Here is a 20,836-nt window from a genome sequence, read left to right as displayed (position 1 = left end):
ACCTTGGGACCCAGATTCATATTTCGATCCTGTCTCTAATCATACAGCTTTGGTCACAATATGTTAGATAATAATAATAATGATAATGGCATTTGTTAAACGCTTACTATGCAAAGCACTGTTCCAAGCACTGGGGGGAGGAGGGGGATACAAGGTGATCAGGTTGTCCCACGTAGGGCTCACAGTCTTCATCCCCATTTTGCAGATGAGTTAACAGGCTAAGAGAAGTTAAGTGACTTGCCCAAGGTCACACAGCAGACATGTGGGGGAGCCGGGATTAGAACCCATGACCTCTGACTCCCAAGCCCGGGCTCTTTCCACTAAGCCACACTGCTTCTCATGTTAGATGTACACACAGCTGGCTCAGGGACCCCTCAGTGAAAATTATGTGACATTTAATAGGACAAGTGACAGAGGCTGTGCACTTAGGGCCAAAAATCAGGAAAAGGCAAGCTAGGCACGGCAGAAAGAGATCAGAGCCAAAATGGACCCCAAAGCTGTGTTAAGAGAAACAGCATGGCCTGGTGGAGAGACCACAGACCTACGAGTCAGAGGACCTGGGTTTTAGTCCCGACTCCACAGCTGCCTGCTGTGAAACCTTCAGCAAGTCACTTAATTGCTTTGTGCCTTGGTTTCCTCATCTATAAAAGGGGGATAAAAATCCTACTCCCTCCTTCTTAAACTCTGAGACCCATGTGGGACAGGGACTGTGTTCAAACGTGATTCTATCTATCCCAGAGCTTAATTCAGTGCTTGGCACAAAGTAAGCGCTTGACAAGTACCATGATAATAATCCATATCAGGCTGCAGTGCAGTGCTTTATTTAAAAACAGGGAATGCAGTCTCATGTACTCCAAGAAGACTAAAGCATTTAAGATGTAAGACACCGTTAAACCTTCTACTAAATCATACACTGAATAGACACTGGAAAAGAGTAGAGTGGAGAGGATCTAGAAGAACGATGAAGATGAAAGGGATGAAAACAGCTTGTGTGAGCATAATTGCCAGTTTCCTTTGGGATGGGAAACAACAGTGTGAAGCATTTAGCTTTGCCCCCAGAGCATTGTGGGTAAGATGGGCTGCTGTAGTTGGCTCCATCTTTGGTCCATTTCAGCGTTAGGAGACAGAGCAGGTCAACTAAGCTATCAACCAATTTCTCAAAAAAACACTCCAAGTACGGAAGACCCCAGTATTGCTTTCTACCTCTTTCAGAAGTGGTTCTGTATCAGGATTTGAGGTTTCTGTAGTGGTTGAAGAACTGTCATCATCAGCCAACGGGTCTTTCGATTCATCCTCCTGAGGTTTTCCCTTTACTCTTTTCTCCTTTTCCTTCTCGTCCTGTTTCTTCTGGACTCTGCCCTTGCGTGGAAGTGGTTTCCCTTTCCCTGCGGAGCAAAACGTGATTCCGGATGGTGAGCGGCTGTATTTCAGGACCAGAGAGATATGGCAGTCCCCTTTAGCCAAAGTCTTCCAAACTACGAGCAGAGTTTTGATCCAGAAACTACCCACCCACCTAGGATATCTCCAATTTTTCTGAAGGGGGAAGCTGTTTTTAAAAAAACCCCAAAAAACCCACTTAGCTGGGGAACACAGAACATCAACTTCGGGATGAGATCTTGGCCGTAGGAGAATTAGGATTTACTAGGCCCTTCCCTAAGAGACTTGTGTAGATTTTGTTCTTAAACCTATTTTAAAACAGGAAATGTTCCACATATAAAGTCAAAACTGTACACCATTTAGCCTGAACCTGATAAATGACAAAAAGGCATTTACTGGAAATTTTTGTGAACCACCTTCAGAGCTTCAAGTGAAGGGTTGCTGATTTCCAGTAAATGCCTAGATGCTTAACTCCACATGCCCAAACCAGAGCTCCTTATCTTTCCGCCCAAACCCTATTCTCCCCGTGACATTCCCATCACTAGAACCAGTACCACCATCCTCCCTCTCTCACAAGCCTGTAACTTTGGCATTATCCTCCACTCATCTCCCACATATTCAATCTGTCACTAAATCCTGTCAGTTCAACTGTCTCATCGCAAAAATCAGCCCTTTCCTCTCCTACCAAAGTGCTACCATGCTAATTCAAGTGCTTCTCCTATCCCACCTTGGTTACTACATCAGCTTCTTTGCTGACCTCCCTGCCTCCTGTCTCTCTGCTCTCCAGTCCATACTTCACCCTGCTGCCCGGATCATTTTTTCTACAAAATCATTCAGTCCATGTGTCCCGACTCCTCAAGCATCTCCGGTGGTTGCCCATCCACCTCTGCACCGAACAGAACCCCAAAACTATCGGCTTTAAAGAACTCTCACCTTGGCCCCTCCTACCTCACCTTGCTGCTCTCCTACTACAACCCAGCCTGCACACCTGCCTCCTCTAATGCCAACCTACTCGCTATACCTCAATCTTGTCTATCCTGTCACCAAATTCTCATTCTCTGGCCAGGAATGCCTTCCCTCTTCATACCTGACAGACTATCACTCTCTCCATCTTCAAAACCTTACTAAAAGCATATCTCCTCCAAGAGGCCTTCCCTGACTAAGCGTTCATCTCCTCTTCTCCCATTCGCTTCTGTGTCACCCTTGCACTTAGATTTGCTTTCTTTATTCACCCCTCCCTCAGCCCCATAGCCCTTGTGTATATATCTGTAATTTTTCTGCATTATTAATGTCTGTCTCCCCACCAAGTCTGCAAGCTTACTGTGGGCAGGGAACACACCTACCGACTGTTATACTGTACTCTCTGAAGTGTTCAGTACAGTGCTCTGTATGCAGTAAGCGTTTGAAGACCAAGGCATGCAGAATGGTGTCTATTTTTCCCAATGTTCTGCACAAATAAAGTGTTGAACTGGCACAGTCCCAGACTGTTTACTTGGGTAGTATTTACAAATCCCAGAATCCTAAATGGCTCCATCTCAGAACTTGGAATTTATGCTCTCCAGTAAATTCCCGCAGCAACTAGCTGCTACACTAAGACTTCCCTTTAGAGAACAGGTAATATTAAGTACGACTAAGCCTCGAGACACTCTACGTCCTTAGCTAAACCGTTATCACAATTTGTCAGAACTCACTGTTCCCACAGTAAATAACTTTAGACAGACAATGCTGGAATAGTGGTAAAGAGGCACAGAAACCATGGATGACTGCCATATACGCGGGCTGTCCCCAAACAGAATTGGAGCCTCTAGTTTTTCTACACTAATGCCAGGATAGGTACTTGGCCCTACTCTCAACTCATTTTTCATTTTCAGTCACCGAACGGCCAGGATTTACATCTCCAGCAGTGAGATCTTTCCATCCAAACGGCCACCATGCTGGCCCCAAGGACTTGTCATTTCCCAACTCTACTACTCCATTAGCCACCTTGCAGGCCTCCAGGCCCCTTTGGCCCTAGTTCAGCTCAGTTCCTTTGCTGCCTGGATCAATTTTCCAAAAGATTTTTGTGTACTCCTCGGGTCTCAAACCCTCTAGAGGTTGTCTATTCCTCTCCTCATTGAGCAGTAACTCCAGACCATCAGTTTTAGGGCATTCAATCAGCTCTCCCCGCTCCTGAATCTCACTCCTCCGCCCCCCACACCTCAGCTCTCACGCTTCATTCCCTTAACCCAACCAATTTGCCGTGCCACATTCTCGGCTAGACCGCTACACTCCCGACAAAGCCCTACTAAAATCACATCTCCCAAGAAGCCCTTGGCTGCTTCTCCTAGTGCATAGAGCCCGGGCCTGGGAGTCAGAAGGACCCAGGTTCTAATCCCAGCCCTGCTACGTGTCTGCTTTGTGACCTTGGACAAGTCACTTCACTTCCCTGGGCCTCAGTTCCCTCATCTGGAAAAAGGGGATTGAGACTGTGAGCTCCACGTGGGCAGGGACTGTGTACAACCCGATTTGCTTGTGTCCTCCCAAGTGCTTAGTACAGTACTTGGCACACAGTAAGTGCATAACAAATCCCTGACCCACACGGAGCTCGCAGTCTAGGTAGGGGGGAGAACAGGAGAACTGAGGCATAGATAAGGGACGTGACTTGCCCATGGTCACACAGCAAACAGTCTGCAGATGTGGGATTAGAACCCAGGTCCTCTGACTCCCAGACCCACGCTCTTTCCATTAGACCATGTTGCTTCATGTTCCTACTTGGGTGGAAGGAGCCCTGGGGAGCCTATGATGACAACTTGTACTTCTCAAGCGCTTAGTACAGTGCTCTGCACAAAGTAAGCACTCAGTAAATACAAATGAATGAATGAATGAATGAATGAATGAATGACACCCTTCTCTGGCCCTGCAGGGTCTTAATGCCACAAACCCAGACAGCCGACCCCCGCAGCTCCCTCTGGGGCCTCGGCATACACTTCTCCCATTCATTCCTGGGGCCCTGCTGATGTGGTCAGTATCAGGAAATCCTGCTGGTGCCCACACTACACAATAATAATGGTACTGCTTAAGCGCCTACTCTGTGCCAGGCACTGTACTAAGCACTAGGGTGGACACAAGCAAATTGGGTTGGCCACAGCCCCTGTCCCACGTGGGGCTCACAGTTTCAATCCCCACTTTTCCAGATGAGGTAACTGAGGCATAGAGAAGTGACTTGCCCAGGTCACACAGCAGACAAGTGGTGGGGCCGGGATTAGAACCCATGATCTTCTGACTCCCAGGCCCGGGCTCTCTCCGCTACACCCTGCCACTTCTATATCACTGGGAGCACCTGATTCTCCTTTTGACAGTCAAGAGGGAAAAGGGGAGATCGCTGCCAACTTGCCAAAAGGATGCTGCAGCCTCCATCACGGAGCTGTATTCCTGGTGCAGGCACAACTGACTAAAATTTGGCACGACATTCATTTTAAGGATCCATTGCCCAGAAGGTACTATCTCTGCCATCACCGTTGCAGGGTTTGGGGGAGACGGTCTCTTTGGGGCAACTGAAAAGAGCAGAAACCCCTTCTTCTCCTGCCCCCCATTAAATACAGCCAGAGAAGCTCAAGGCAGAAAAAGGGCTTCTGGCTCCATAGCTTAACCTCGAATTTCCCCCGGTCTTAACGCACTTTAAACTTGATATAGTTCACTTTAAATTCCATACCTTCTTTCCTCCATCTTATCTTTACAACCTTGACCACATGCCGTCAGCCTTGTCAGCACGCGAGTACACAAGCTTCTCTCATTTACCTCCCAGATTTTTTCAGCACATCCTACTGTTCTTCCTCGATAGCAGAGAAACCACAGTATATAAGCAGCCCTCACCACTCTCTCATCAAATCCTGCTCAATTCCCAGACCTCAAACTTTTACAACTGCTCAAGTCAACTAAGATGGTGACTCACTCCCCTCCTCACACCCCCATGGATTCTCTTAAAAGCTTCTACCCAAGGTAGAACTCCAGAACTTGAGCTTCAGAGGTGGCTACCAGCTGTCTCCCTCTTCTCCAAATCCACCTAGACTTCCACTTTTTGCTCTTCCCAACGCATTCTCCTGCTTCAAAGTCCTTCGGAAGAGCTCTCAACTTCAGGAAGTCTTCCCCACTGAATCCCCCACCTTCTCAGTTACGTCCAGCCCTCCAGCACAATTCTGGAGATACTTCTGTGTCTCCAGAATTGGACCGCTCTGGCTAAAACCCTCAGCTTGCCCTCCCAGGGCCCCAAGAGGCTCTTGCTGACCTTAGGACTTCCAGGCTGAAGAACGGGTGGCATACAGTTAACGCTCTACATTACTGGGGCTTGAAGTTCAGGTTTCCCACCTTACTCTCCCCACCCCTCCCTCTCTCCTGCTAACTCTCACGGCTTCAGAGACGGACGCCATCCCAGCGGTGATCAGTCTGAATGCCACTGTGACGGCTTCTTAAATCCTGCCCGGTTATCACTCGGGATTACCTTTGTTTTTGGATGCCGGAGATGGCGGTTGCTCTGTAAACACATCTAGGGCTGGGGGCTCGGGGTGATGATAGTCTTTGTCCATGGCCTCCTTAATGCGGTTGAAATCCGAGTCCTCCGAGTTGTGCCGGGCACTGACAGGGTATTCGTGGTGGGCCTGGCTCAAGGGTGGTGAGGGGGGCAAGGAATGTTCCACCTGGGCCTCTTGAAGCAGGGGCCCCGGGGGTGGAGACGGGGTGTGTTCCAGCAGCACTGGAGCGTGCGGTTGGCTCTGCCTGGCTCCTTTGGATTTTTTGCCGGCTGGGTGGCTCTGGGGGGCCGGACTGGGGTCCAGGCCCTGGGCCCCGGCTCTGCCGGCGGGCTGGCTGGAGGCCGCCTGAGAGGAGGCCCTGCTGGCAGCATTGGCATTCACTTTGGATCTGGTGGGTTCCGCCTCGGCTGAGCTCCTCCCGCCGTGCAGGTGTGTTGTCGGGTTGAACTGCCGCTGGCTTCCCGACGTGGACCGGCCCGAGGAGACTCCCGCTCCACAGATCCCTCGCCCGGACCCGGAGTTGGGCTCAGATCCCGGGGCGTTCAAGCTGAAAGCAAAACAGATACCAATTCAGTTCTCCCACTTCACTCACTGCAGGTACCATAGTCAAATCACTTCTAGCTGATACCAGGAACACGACGTGGACAGGCCTTATGTTCAAAAAGGTTCTCTGCGAAGCAGCAGGGCGTAGTAGAAAGACCAAGGGTCTGGGAGGCAGAGGGCCTGGGCTCTAATCCGGCCTCTGCCACTTGCGTGACCCTGGGCCGGTCGCTTCACTTCTCTGTGCCTCAGTTTCCTAACCTATAAAATGGATTGTTGTTATATTGTACTCTCCCAAGCATTTAGTACAGTGCTTTGTGCACAGTAAGTGCTCAATAAATATGACAATGAACAAAATGGAGATTAAATCCTATGCCCTCCTGCTTAGACTGTGAGCCCCATATGGGACACAGACTGTGCCCACCCTCATTTGTATAGCATTTTGTACAATGCTTTGTGCACAGTAAGTGCACAATACCATAATTGTTACCATCATTAGCAAACTCCCCTCTGATACTAGCCCCACTTGAAGTGGGGATCTTTCTGTCTAAGCATGTGCAAATTCTGAGTTAATACGCAATACTATTTTGTGTGTCAGCATTATCACAATGGAGCCCTTCAGAGGACACTTTTTTTTAATGGCATTTATTAAACACTTACTATGTGCAAAGCACTGTTCTAAGTGCTGGGGAGGTTACAAGGTGATCAGGTTGTCCCACGGGGGCTCACAGTCTTAATCCCCATTTTACAGATGAGGTAACTGAGGCCCAGAAAAGTGAAGTGACTTGCCCAAAGTCACACAGCTGACAATTGGCAGAGCCGGGATTTGAACCCATGACCTCTGACTCCAAAGCCCGTGCTCTTTCCACACGCTGCTTCTCAACCCATTCCCCTACTACTTTGAAAATACAAATGAGGGAACCGTCCTGCTACCTCCTAGCTATCTGCTTAATGTTTACTAGGAGGAAAAACAAAATAAAAACTTGCATCTTCCTCAAGCAAAGCCTCAGATGCCCACAAGGCTGTCTATACTTACTTTGTGTCAGATGAAATACCAACGATTCTCCTGAGATCAAATGGTCTTCCCACATCGAATGGAGGGTTTGCCGCCTCGTAGGATAGGCGCCTCCGAAATGGCTCCCAAATTCCTTGAGCTTCCAAATAAGCGGAGCCAATTACCAAGAGAAACAGCATGCTGTCAGGGACAGAGGTTAGAAAATCATCATTCGTCTGCAGGGCAATGGAATTGACCGTTGCAGTCACTTAAGGCATTTTTTTCCTTGATAGCAAACCAATCGACTTGTACTTTAAAAAAAGAAGTCAAATGTCCATGTAGCAGGCTTTTTTGGGAGTGGTGGGGGGGAAGGAGGGGTGGTCTGGAGTAGAAAATACAAAGCTTAAAGGATAAAGAAGCCACTCTCAATATTAGAGGTGTTGAAGAAATTCTTCCTTCTTGAGATTATTCTTCTTTCAAGGAGATGGTGATATTCGGTGTTTTTCCCTCCTTGTAAGCACTTCAGCATGGCCTGGTGGAGGGAACATGGGCCTGGGAATCAGAGAAACTGCGTTCTAATCCCAACTCTGCCACCTGTCTGCTGTGTGACCTTGAGCAATCACTTAACTTCTCTGTGCAGCGGTTTCCTCAACTGTAAAATGGGAATTCAATACCTACCCTCCCTCCTACCATGTGAGTACCATGTGAGACAGGGACTGTGTCTGATCTGATTAACTTGTACCTCTGCCAGCACTTAAGAGTGCTCAAGACATAGTCTACCATGTTCCGCGCCCGCCCCCACAGCAGTGAGGAGCTTGGGTGCGTGGATATCCAGTCTGTGCCTCAGTTATCTCATCTGTAAAATGGGGATTAAGAATGTGAGCCCCATGTGGGACAACCTGTTAACCTTGTATCTACCCCAGAGCTTAGAACAGTGCCTGGTGCATAGTAAGCGCTTAACAAACACCATCATCATCACCACTCATGTTCATAACCTTACTTTTATTATTCATATTAACGTCGGTCCCCCCTCTAGACTGGAAGCTCCTTGTGAGTAGCTCTGTTGTACTGTACTCTCCCAGGGGCTTATCACAGTGCTCTGCACACAGTAAGCACTCAATATTTATTTCATTCATTCATTCAATCTTATTTATCAAGCACATACTGTGTGCAGAACACTTTACTACGCACTTGGGAAAGCATAATGCAAAAATAAACGGACACAGTCCCTGCCCACAGCGAGTTTACAGTCTAAAAGTGGGGAGATTGACATCAAAACAAATAAATAAATGACAGATATGGACATAAGTGCTGTGGGGCTAGGAGGAGGGAAGAATAAAGGGAGCAAGTCAGGGTGACACAGAAGGGAGTGGGAGAAGAGGAAAGGGTGGGGGGGGGCCTAGTCTGGGACGGCTTCTTGGAGGAGATGTGCCTTCAATAAGGCTTTGAAAGCGGGGAGAGTAATTGTTATTTGGATTGATGAGGGAAGGCGTTCCAGGGCAGAAGCAGGACGTGGGCCAGGGGTCGGTGGCGAGTCAGGTGAGACCGAGGCACAAGTGAGAAGGTTAGCACTACAGGAGTGAAGTGTGTGGGCTGGGTTGTTGGAGAGCAGAGAGGTGAGGTAGGAGGGGGCAAGGTGGTGGACTGCTTTAAGCCAATGGTGAGGAGTTTTTGTCTGATGCAGAGATGGGGATGGGTGACCACTGAAGTTTTTTGGAGGAGTGGGGTCACATGTCCTGAAGGTTTCTGTAGGAAAACGATCCGGGCGGCAGAGTGAAGAATGGACTGGAGTGAGGATAGACAGGAGGCTGGGAGGTCAGAAAAGGAGGCTGATGCATCCTATTCAGGCAGGATAGGATGAGTGATTGTGCTAACATGGTAGCAGTTTAGATGGCAGGGAAAGGGCACATTTTAGAAACGTTGTGAACGTTACCTCAGCTGTAAAATGGGGATTGAGACTGCGAGCCCCAAGTGGGACAGGGACTGTGTCCGACCCGATTTGCCTGTATCCACCCCAGAGCTCAGTCTTCATCCCCACTTTCCAAATGAGGGAATTGAGGCCCAGAGTGAAGTGGCTAGCCCAAGGTCACATAGCAGACAAGTGGCGGAGCCGAGATTAGAACCCATGGCCGCCTAAGTCCCAGGCCCGGGCTCTCACCACTATGCCATGCTGCTTCAGTAATATCATCATTATTACTAAGAGTACAAAACATACCTCATCATCCCTGAGATGATTATGTACAACGCCAACTCCCAATTGGGTCTGGGCAGGGCTTCCGCACAGGTTGCTAACATATGATATGGAAGGGAAGCGTTCAAAACGAACAGAAATTCGGAGCCACCTGCTGTAATGAACTTGAGTTCGCGGATGACTCTGGAGGCTGTGAAGTCTGGTGTAAACCTAAAAAAGAACGATTCAAAAACTATTACAGAAGGGGAACCTCTGTGTCTTTTCACAAGGAAGTGATCAGATTCTTCATAACAAAATGCAATAAGCTGGGTAGGTTCGGAAAGGACAGACATCATTAAGGCCCAGAACTACGCTGACGAGGAGAAATCTGAAGCAGAGATAACGTTCTGCCGTCGACGCATCTGTCTATTCAGCTAGCTATCGGTCCCAATTCAGAAACTAGAATTTAGAAGCGAGACAGGTGATCCACTGGCTAACCAGCCACAGCTCTTACAAACTGAGGGTTTTCCGGAGGATACCGAAAGCCGTTCATTAGATCCTTTTAGACTGTGAGCCCACTGTTGGGTAGCGACTGTCTCTATATGTTGCCAATTTGTACTTCCCAAGCGCTTAGTACAGTGCTCTGCACATAGTAAGTGCTCAATAAATACAATTGATGATGATGATGATGCATAGATTCTGGATGCTCATCTCAATTTTTTCTAAGACTTGAAGAAAGAAAGGAAGCGCCCAACATTTAGCACAGACAAAGGTGGTGAAACAATACTAACGATTAGAGAAAGGGGTTGGGGACATGCAACCTCGGGGAGGTGAATGCGAAGATCGGTGTCTGACGCACCCAAATTACTTACAAGATGACAATCTCTTTTGAGGCACTGGCATCTAGGGCAAATTCTTGACAGTTGGCCACTTTAAATCCATATCCTTCACAGGTGTATCCACTGATTTCAATAGACTTCACGGTTACTGGAAGCTGCCCAACGTTCTCCACTTTAAACGTTCTTTTCAATGTGAAATTGGGCTCTCTTAATTTTAGTTCTAAACATTTAGATAGAGTATTAGTACGATGCCTCAGACCCCAGGCCTCATCCCCCGTAACTGAGCCCTTCACTTATCCTCTAGACTAGAAGCTCCTTGTGGGCAGGGAATGTGTCTACCATCTCTCTCCCACGCACTTAGTATAATGCCCTGCACATGGTGAGCGCTATATAAATACCACTGATAAAACACTGTAAACGACAGTACATGCAAAATGCTGCCAGTGGCCCGGTAGCATTGTCAACTAGAAAGCGGACACAGTGACTCTCTCCAAAGACCGATTCTGCTTTAGGGTAGACTACGATGCTGAATTACTGGGTGACGAAGTCGAAGTGAGAAAGCTCTGCCTGAGGCCAGTTTTCCCATTTGCAGAGCTGAAATAAATAGCCAGATTTCAGGCAACAGATGTTTCTTTCAGCCCAACTCTGAGCCACTTTTGTGGGGTGCTGGGAATTTCGACAAAAACCATGCCAAGAAAGGGAGGCCCAGTTGGGGCAGTATCACGTGCTGGAATTGGGAAATCAACGTAAGCAGTGGGGCCTTAAGGATGATTTTATAAGCTTGGCCTGAAGTCTGCGTTGGAATGAACATGGGCCAATGGACTGTCCCAGGCGGGGCCAGCTACTTGACACTTGACCAAGTGAGACCAGATTCAAGGCCACTTTTATGAAACGGGGGGGAAAAATGGAGTGGAGGAGAGTTTGGATAACACATCACCAGGTTGGTTTTGAGGACTTGCTTCAATATTATTTTCGAGTGGGAAAAGTGGGGCTGCCCTATATTTGCAACGTTCCTGGAGACTGGAGATTTTAGGGACATGACAAAGGGGGTAGTTTGGACCCTAGACACTTGGACGACTACCGAACTGTGGAGTTACGCATCTGTACCGGAGACCGGAAGTTGCCTGGACTGGGTGCGTGCTTCTCTAAGGGCTTCTGGAAAAGGACGCTCGACTTGTAGGCAAAATTCAGAAAGACAGTGTTTGCAAGCATCGAGCTGACGCCTTATTTTGTTTGACTGTGGTTTTGCTTTTGAGCAACTGCAGTTAGGGCACAGGGTCAGGCTCAACTTCCTACTGCAGGGAGGGGGAGCTGGAAGAGGGGAGCAGCACCCCAAGAAGGCCAGGAAGGACCCCAATGAGCTACCTATCGGTAAGTGGAGGCTGTAGGGTCACTAATGGGGTGTGGAGGTCAGATTCGGGGCACGTCAGCTTGCCTAAGCTCAACCCTTCTGGGCTCAGGCCAGACCTAGAAAATGGGGGTGGTCTTCCATTGGTCAGTCAGAGGGGGAAGGGCAAGCACAGGGCCTGATTCTTCCTGATTCACAGGTGACGCACCCTGACCAGGTGTCCGGTCGACTAGGCCAAGCCAGACCTGAGAACAGGTTTTTGCAAGCAACAGGATGTACGCTGAGTGCTTACTGTGTGCAGAGCACTGTACTAAGTGCTTGGAAGAGTATCTGATTTACTTGCATCCACCCCCGTGCTTAAAACAGTACTTGGCACATAGTGAAATGCTAACAAATACCATCATTAATTAATTAATTGAATCAAAGCAGGAGGGAGGGGTTGGCAGAGGGTACGGGGAGCAGAACCCTGAAGGCTACTAATGCTGCTTCTGTGTCCCGGGGCACTGGGATGTTCTAGGGTTTCTCAGGCTGGCCTTTGGGACTTTGACACAGACGTAGTGCGGGAAGCCGTCTTTCAACTAGCGAGAGCAAAGGTGGTTCAGAGCAGGGGACATCCATCTCTTTAGTATCTTTCACGTACTTACAAAGATGAAAACGTAATATTGAGCCCGCTTTATGAACCACTGCGTCAGGGGTGTAACCAAGTAGGAACTGACTTGGAATCAAGGCAGCCACGTGTCCCTCGAACACTCACTGTCTGAACAATCCTTCAATGATGCTTCTGTGATCTTAAACCGTAAAGAGCTTCCCGGCCCCGGGGCCTTTCCAGCTACCCTCAGGTTCTCGGTCGCGCCTTGCCCCTGTACCATTAGGACATCCATCACGGTCAAGTTATTTCTAGGCAAAAAATGAGTGAGAAATTCCGTCAACTTAGAGACCATCCCCGGCCCTGTGCCACTTTTCACAAATACTGGAGTTAAGACGTGCATGTCAGAAAGGAGAAAATAAATGCGCAGATGTCAAAGGAGCAAATTCAAGCTTTATATGCTCTAATTTGGCCTATATGAATTTAATTTGCAAAGGTCACGGGGAGATTAGGGAGATCCTGATTAGTTAGAGAAGCAGCATGGCTCAGTGGAAAGAGCGCGGGCTTTGGAGTCAGAGGTCATGGGTTCAAATCCCGGCCCTGCCAGTTGTCAGCTGTGTGACTCTGGGCAAGTCACTTCACTTCTCCGTGCCTCAGTTACCTCATCTGTAAAATGGGGATTAAGCCTGTGAGCCCCACGTGGGACAACCTGATCACCTTGTAACCTCCCCAGCACTTAGAACAGTGCTTTGCACATAGTAAACGCTTAATAAATACCATCATATATTATTATTATATGTAACACACATAAAGGGAATTGAATTGGCTCAAATGGTAGAAAGAATGAAAGCTTTATGATTAACTAGGCTTTGTTCTATGGATTGTTAAAAAAAAAAAAGTGAATCTGTGACCTGCTTCCTAATCTGCAGGTTTGAATGGATTTAGTGACTCCTCACCCATCTCTCTCTGCTCATACTGTGGGTCAAATCAGCATAGACGTACCTGATGATGATTAGGGAAGAAACGGTTTTGTTGAGAAGTGGAGTAAACTTTACTTTGACAGCCTTCTTTTCTCCTGGTTTTAAAACCATATGCAAAATTGAGTGCCGAGAGGAGCCTGGCGAAAATCCAGGTGTACTCTGCAATGGATGAATTTGAGAAAAAAAAAAAGGAAAAAAAAATTTAAAAATCACTAGGGTGAAAGCGAGGTGAAAGGGCAAAGGCTTCAACGATGTTTTGTATGGGAAAAATCATTTTTAGTTTACCTTCATGTGTTTCAGGCTAATCAATATTTAAATGACTATCAGGACATTCCCCAAAAATCTTATAATCCCAAGAGAGGGAATTTTATAATGTTTGGAATCTGAATACCACATTGAAAGCACTCCTGATTTTCTCCAGTATTTGGGGAGATACACAGTACATTTTGAACCACCTGTCTGGAACTTTTATTAACAGTTTCCAATTCACTTCATCTCTTTATTCCAAAGACTGTGTTACCTGCAGTAGTAGTGACAGCATTTATTAAGCGCTTATATTGTGCAGAGCACTGTACTAAGCACTGAAAGTATGCAAGTGGAAATTAAAGACAATCCTTGTCCCTCTGCTATGTGCCTCTGGGCAGGTCACTGCATTTCTCTGAGTCTCAGTTATCTCATCTGTAAAATGGGAACTAAGACTGGGAGCGCTACGTGGGACAGAGACTTTGTCCAACTTGATTAGCTTGTATCTACCCCAGTGCTTAATACAATGCTGGTACATAGTAAACAGTTAATGAATACCATTTAGGAGGGGAAAAAAAAGCCCTCAATAATAATAATGATGGTATTTGTTAAGCACTTACTATGTGCTAAGCACTAACTTCTAGTTTGTACCTGGCTAGAAATAACTTTTCTACAGCATTTAGCATTGGAGTTTTTTGCTCATATTTAAGCACATTCTTTTATTTTAAACCATATAAAGGAGATGTAGTGAGCCTGATCCAATACAGTTTCTTCTACAAAGTCATGCTGAAGCATGCAACGAGCAACTTGGACATAGTTGGGAGAACATGCTTCCTCAAACTCGTAAGAATTATGACAGTACTAACAACAGTAGCCCTTGTTAAGCACTTGTATTTGCTAAGCATTGCAGTAACTGCGGGCCGGATATAAATTAATCAGATCGGTCACATATATCCTGCCATATATAGAGCTCATGGTCGAAATAGGAGAGAATAGGATTTAAATTTATTCCCCAGTTTACAGATGAGCTAACTGGGGTCCAGGGAAGTTAGGTGAATTGCCCACTGTCACACAATCGACAAGTGGCAGAACCAGAAATAGAATCCCGGTCCACTGACGCCCAGGCCCGTGCTCTTCCCACTTCTCTTCCAATTCAATAGGCTAGGAGTGTCAGAGGGGTAGACAGTTGGTCAAGATTTGTTTTTCATATCTGACAGACTAGCAGAAGCAGCGTGGCTTAGTGGAAAGAACCCGGGCTTGGGAGTCTGAGGACACTGGTTCTAATCTCGGCTCCACCACTTGTCTGCTGTGTAACCTTGGGCAAGCCACTTCACATGTGTGCCTCAGTTACCTCATCTGTAAAATTGGAATTAAGACAGTGAGCCCCACGTGGGACAACCTGATTACCTTGTATCTATCTTGTGCTTGGCACATAGTAAGCACTTAAATACCATTTTTTTTTATTAATGTTCTACCCACTTTCAAAGCCTTATTAAAATCACATCTTCTCCAAGTGGCTTTTTCCGACTAAGCTTTCATTTTCCCTCCTTCCTCTCCCTTCTCCGTCACCCTGGTGAATCCTTTATTCACCCACCCTCACTCTGCAGCATCTATATACATGTCTATAATACATATTAACATTTGCCTCCCTCCTCTAGATTGTAATGTAGTGGGCAGGGAATGTGTCTGCTAATTCTGTTGTATTCTCCCAAGTGTTTGGTACAGTGCTCTGTATACAGTAAGCCCTCAAACTCCACTGACCGATTATAGGTGTGTGACTGCACCCTAGAAACTCACACCCCAAAATGATTAAAAATCAGCTACAGTTTCAGACTAATCCATACAAAGAACATCTCTGGCTCTCCCGTGCCCTTAGTACAATGCTCTGCACATAGTAAGAACTCAATAAATACCATCGATTGACAGACAAGGAAAGCCAGAACAGAGGGCTTCTGGGAGATCTTCGGGCAAAGTGGGACATTCGTGAGGTTATTAGGTTTCAGACAAAACCACATGTCTTAGTGCCGTCTGCCCTACTGAACGGTTAATAGGCCACCACAAGCAGAGCATTCAGTGTCTTGAGCGATTCTACCAGCTTCACTTATGAGTCACTCAACAAGTGGCAAGGAAGAACTATAAACCCGACAGTCCCAGAACAAAGTGTGTCTCAACACCAAAGTTGTGCTCCCCTTGATACAGCTTTGTTGGGTGGGACATAGACTAGAAGTCAAAAGGAAAGCCACACAGCTGCTCTATGGCAAATGTAAACTGGGCAACATAATAATAATTGTGGGCTTTGTTGAGTGCTTACTATGTGCCAGGCACTGTACTAAGCGCTGGGGCAGATCCAAGCAAATTGGGCTGAACACAGTCTTGTCCCACGTGGGGCTCCAAATCTCGAGCCCCACTTTACAGATGAGGCAACGGAGGTGCAGAGAAGTGAGGTGAATTGCCCAAGGCCACCCAGTAGACAAGTGGCAGACTCTATCCACTGAACCACGCTGGTCCCCCGAGAGGAAATGGTTTGAGGAACAAGATGGCACAGGCTCAGATAGAAGCTTATCTCAAGGACATGACTGCAGGCAGCAGACATAGACAGACTGGCATGGCACGCCGTGGTCGGGGATCAAAAGAGGAAGTTTCGGGAAGACTAAGAGATAGGGGTAAAAGAAGATAGCCCCAAGTACTGCAAGCACAACACAACACAAAGAAGGAAGTCTGAATTCACGTCGTGCGGGTGGGACAACTAGAGTCTCCCTGTGGGACTTTTCATCCATACACACACCTAGAATGTGAGCTCCAGGGTAAAGTGCAATACAATAAGTAGATCCAGGCCTTCCTCTAATGGTATTTGTTATGCGCTTACTGTGTGTCAGACACTGTACTAAGTTCTGGGGTGATTACACACTAATCAGGCTGGACACAGTCCATGTCCCCCATGGGGCTCACAGTCTTAATTCCCATTTTCCAGATGACAAAACAGACTCAGAGAAGTGACTTGCCCTCAAATTGACCTGGAAATTTTGGCCTGCTTAAAGCCATGGGGGCAGTTTTTGATTCCCTTTATTCACACATTGTCAGGCAGTGAACTGCCTAGGTAACGAGCTGGGAGTTCTCAGTTGCCGATGAAAAGATCGGCAGGGTAGAAATTCCTGGGCCTGTGCTGGTTAAGTCACTTTAGACCTATAGCGCTGGGCTGTATCTGCAAAGTGATCCATACTCATTAGCGGGTCATGTTGTGTGTCCCTCAGAGCTCATTTCTAAGAGTACTTGAAGCCTCCAAGTAGACGGGATACTTTTATTCCTATGCTTTTCTCTCCAAGGCCTGCCACTACCACAGGAGAGTCAGTTTGTCTGGCAAGGCTTTTTCTTCCCGGCCCTTTCAGTCGCTGACATTCTGTGCCCGGCTGGGTACCGGCAGATTGATTGCTTAATAACTTCCCTTTGAGTATTCTCCCAGTTCCCCCTCCTGTTCATTTTTGTGTGGCTCGTTGTTGACCCGAGAGCAACACTCTGCTCATTTGGCTCCAGTTTCGAGCCAATGCGTTTGACTCAGTCCCATCTCCTAGCCGGCTTCAGCCCGCCTCCCATTTTCCCCTCAGATGCTACAGTGCAGTTGTCTAACTGCTAGACTGTAAACCCAGTGTAGACAGGGATTGTCTTTATTGCTGAACTGCACTTTCCGGGCACTTAGTACAGTGCTCTGCACAAAATAAGCGCTCAATAAATACGACTGAATAAATCAATTCATTCAATCGTGTTTATTGAGCGCTTACTGTATGCAGAGCACTGTACTAAGCCCTTGGGAAGTACAAGACAGCAACATATAGAGACGGTCCCCACCCAACAACGGGCTCACAGTCTAGAAGAATCAATCAATCGATGGCATTTATTGAGCGCTTACTGTCTGCACGGCACTGTCCTAAGAGCTTGGGAGAGTACAATATAACTATAATGAGTAGTTATACAAAATAGCTACGAGTTCACAGTTCAAATTTCTTTACCTGGTCGGGGTTCTCATTTACAGACCCCTGTGGAAAGGTAACTGCCTAGAAGACAGAGTGACAATGGACAGGAGAGGTATGAAGAAGCCTCTTTCCTCCGGGATTGTCTACAAAGTTGGCGGCTTCTCAGCTTCCCCACTCTCCTTTATCTCTGCAGAAGCAGAAGTGGAGGGATAAAAAGGGCAAACTTGGAGTTTTAGGTTCCCTTCATCTGGTCAGGTGGGGAGGACCCTGGGGTTCAGCATGACTTCCTTAGGAGTTTCCTCCTAAAACTGGGGGAGCTTCAGGAGTTAGGGACTGATAGTTCTAACCTAGAGGACCTTGGGTTCTAATCCCAGATCCACCAGTTGTCTGCTCTGTGACCTTAGGCAAGTCATTTGGAAAAAAAAAATTATGCTATTTATTAAGCGCTTACTATGTGCCAGGTACTGTACTAAACTCTGGGGTAGATAATAGCTAATCAGGTTGGATACAGTTCTTGTCCCACATGGGGCTCACAGTCTTAATCCCCATTTCACAGATAAAGTGACCGGCACAGAGAAGTTAAGTGACCTGCCCAAGGTCAAAGAGCAGACAAGTGGCAGAGCTGGGATTAGAACCCAGGTCCTTCTGGCCTCCAGGTCTGTGCTCTACCCACTACTCCATGCTGATTAATTTCTCTGTACCTCAGTTTCCACATCTGTAAAATTGAGGCATCAAATTTTATTCCTCCCTACCTAGACTGTGAGGCCCCTGCGAGCCCCATGAGAAGTGGCATGGCCTGGGAGTCAGACGGTCATGGGTTCTAATCCTGGCCCCGCCACTCCTCTGTTGTGTGATCCCGAGCAAGTTGCTTCACTTCTCCGGGCCTCAGTTACCTCATCTGCAAAATTGAGGGATTGAGACTGTGAGCCCCATCTGGGACAGGGAGCCGATTTGCTTGTGTCCACCCCAGCGCTTAGTACAATGCCTGGCACATAGTAAGCACTTAACAAATACCAATATTATTATATTACTATCATGTGGGACATGGACAGTGCTCCAACCTGATTACCCTGTATCTACTCCAGCGCTTCAGCGCTTAGAACGGTGCTTTGCACATAGTAAGCACTTAACAAATACTGCAATTATTACTATTATTGTTACAACCTTGTATCTACCCCAATGCTTAGGACAATGCTTGGCCAATAATAATTAGTGCTTAGTAAATATCAGAATGAACTGCTACTTACTTCCCTTAAAGGAGAAAAATCTCAAGAAGGAAGCACTGACTTACCCAGAGACTCCCAAGGAAGAGCTGGTTTTGGGAGGGTGGGGGGAGAGATGTGGACACGTGGAGGAGAGAAGGTGAGTACCTGGTGAGTGGTGTTGTTTTTCTGGAAGATCAGCCAGACTTGAGGGATTGCGACTGTCTGCCCTAACCAGATTCCCCACCATACTCATCAACCAGACATGTGGAAGTTTCCATGGTGCTCACCTTACCACGCTCAGCATAGCACTTAGACTCGTAGCTATAAATTTTTTATTTACATTAATGTCTGTCTCCGCCTATACACTGTAAGTAAGTTTGTTGTGGGCAGGGAACATGTCTATGCACTGTTTCATTGTAACCTTCCAAACGCTTAGTTCAGGTGCTTGATTAATTTAATCAAATTTATTGAGCGCTTAACTGGGTGCAGAGCACTGTACTAAGTGCCTGGAAAGTACAATTCGGCAACAAATAGAGACTATCCCTATCCAACAACGGACTGTCATGGCCTAATCATCACGCAGTTTCCCATTCTCAAAGCATACTCAAAACATTCCCAGTTACTGACACTTCCCATCCAACTATCTGCTCTGAGCCCATCTTTCTTTAACTTTAAACCGCTCTGAAATTTCCCTGGAAACCTACTGATACCTAGCCAGCAAAGCAAATCTAAGGGGCCTCTTGAATATTTCCGTTAGCATTCAATCGTACAGTGAGCTTTCCATAGTAAAGAGTAGAAGATGACTTAAGACTTACACAGTTTCGGGAGACTTGAAATTCTAGTGTTTTCAAATCCAGATTTGCCATCTTACTCAAGTTAAACCTAAAAATGGAGAGATAATTGGTTTTTAAACATTACAGGAAAATAGAGGCTCCTGGTTTTCAGATCAAATATTCAGAGTTGAGAAGAAACTCTGGAGATGTAGTAACTGCCCAAAGAAAAAGGAGCAAAACTGAGCCTGTGAGCTTTAGCTGACGAAAGGTTAAAGGTTTGGAAGGGGGAAAAACTCCAGGCTCTACTGAAGCTAGTCCTGGGATCAGTCCGGGATAAGGCCAGGTGGGCCACGTTTTGGTAACCATCTGCTAAAACATCCAAAGGGAAGCCAACAGCTGATGAGAAACTAAGCCAGACTGAGGGAAGCCACAGAGAGAGAAAATGTGAAAGTAAACAGGCTGGCGGGGCGAGGAGGAAAAGGGATGCTAGGAGGGGAAGGAGAGGAGGACTCAAAAATTGCTGCTTCCCCATCCACAGTAAGAGTAATAGTATTTATTAACTGCTTACTGTATGTGGAACACTGTACTAAGCACTGGGAAAGAGTATTACTGGTGGGAGTTATTAGCAGATGGGAGAAGATAAAAGTGAACTGGGCATTCTTGACAGAGGTGAACAAAAATGTAGACGTCCAGGGAATGAAGTTTAGCTATGCCTGCCCTCGGGAGGAGGGGTGAGAATGGGAAGCGCTCAATATGCTGCTGGCCTGAAGGCAGAAAATACAGAAAGTGTCTTGTACCAAAAAAAGCAATTAAAAAAAAAAGACCCTGTAATTTTTGAGGGACACCCTCACATCTACTGAGTGATTAGCTGAATTGCTTTTCTATTTTTTTTTCTTTTTTTCCCTGTCGCCTCATGTTGCATCAAGTTGGAATCCTGAAATCTTAGTCCACCTTCTGACAGAAGTGGCATGGCCCAGTGGAAAGAGCATGAGCCTGGGAGTCAAGGGACTTGGGTTCTAATCCCAGCCCCACCACTTGTCTGCTTGTGTGAGCCTGGACCAGTCATTTAACATCTCTATGCCTCAGTTACCTAATCTGTTAAATGAGAATTGAGACTGTGAGCTCCATGTGGGACAGGGACTGTGTCCAACCTATTTAACTTGTATCTACCTCAAGGCTTAGAACAGTGGACTGTTCCAAACTCAAGACTGTAAACTCATTGTAGCCAGGGAATGAGTCTGTTTACTGGTCTACTGTACTCTCCCAACTGCTCAGTACAGAGCTCTGCACACAGTAAGCGCTCAA

The 20,836-nt window shown here is 46.9% G+C and overlaps 1 protein-coding gene across 1 annotated transcript in view; it reads right to left on the bottom strand.

The window, feature by feature from the left end:
- The window catches only part of TMEM131 (transmembrane protein 131), a 105,011-nt gene that overhangs the window by 13,467 nt on the left and 70,708 nt on the right, over positions 1 to 20,836 (bottom strand). The window contains exons 26-33 of the mRNA XM_038760122.1: positions 19,574 to 19,640; positions 13,365 to 13,501; positions 12,531 to 12,673; positions 10,462 to 10,648; positions 9,635 to 9,820; positions 7,462 to 7,620; positions 5,855 to 6,432; positions 1,204 to 1,385 (exon numbers count right to left, since the gene is read on the bottom strand). Coding sequence (XP_038616050.1) covers positions 1,204 to 1,385; positions 5,855 to 6,432; positions 7,462 to 7,620; positions 9,635 to 9,820; positions 10,462 to 10,648; positions 12,531 to 12,673; positions 13,365 to 13,501; positions 19,574 to 19,640 — 1,639 coding nt within the window. The remainder of the gene's footprint in view (positions 1 to 1,203; positions 1,386 to 5,854; positions 6,433 to 7,461; positions 7,621 to 9,634; positions 9,821 to 10,461; positions 10,649 to 12,530; positions 12,674 to 13,364; positions 13,502 to 19,573; positions 19,641 to 20,836) is intronic.

Source organism: Tachyglossus aculeatus, chromosome 18, assembly GCF_015852505.1.
Source record: "Tachyglossus aculeatus isolate mTacAcu1 chromosome 18, mTacAcu1.pri, whole genome shotgun sequence".
NCBI classification, from domain to species: Eukaryota; Metazoa; Chordata; class Mammalia; order Monotremata; family Tachyglossidae; genus Tachyglossus; species Tachyglossus aculeatus.
Note: the sequence above shows the minus strand (reverse complement) of the source record. Positions and strands in the feature narration are given on the sequence as shown.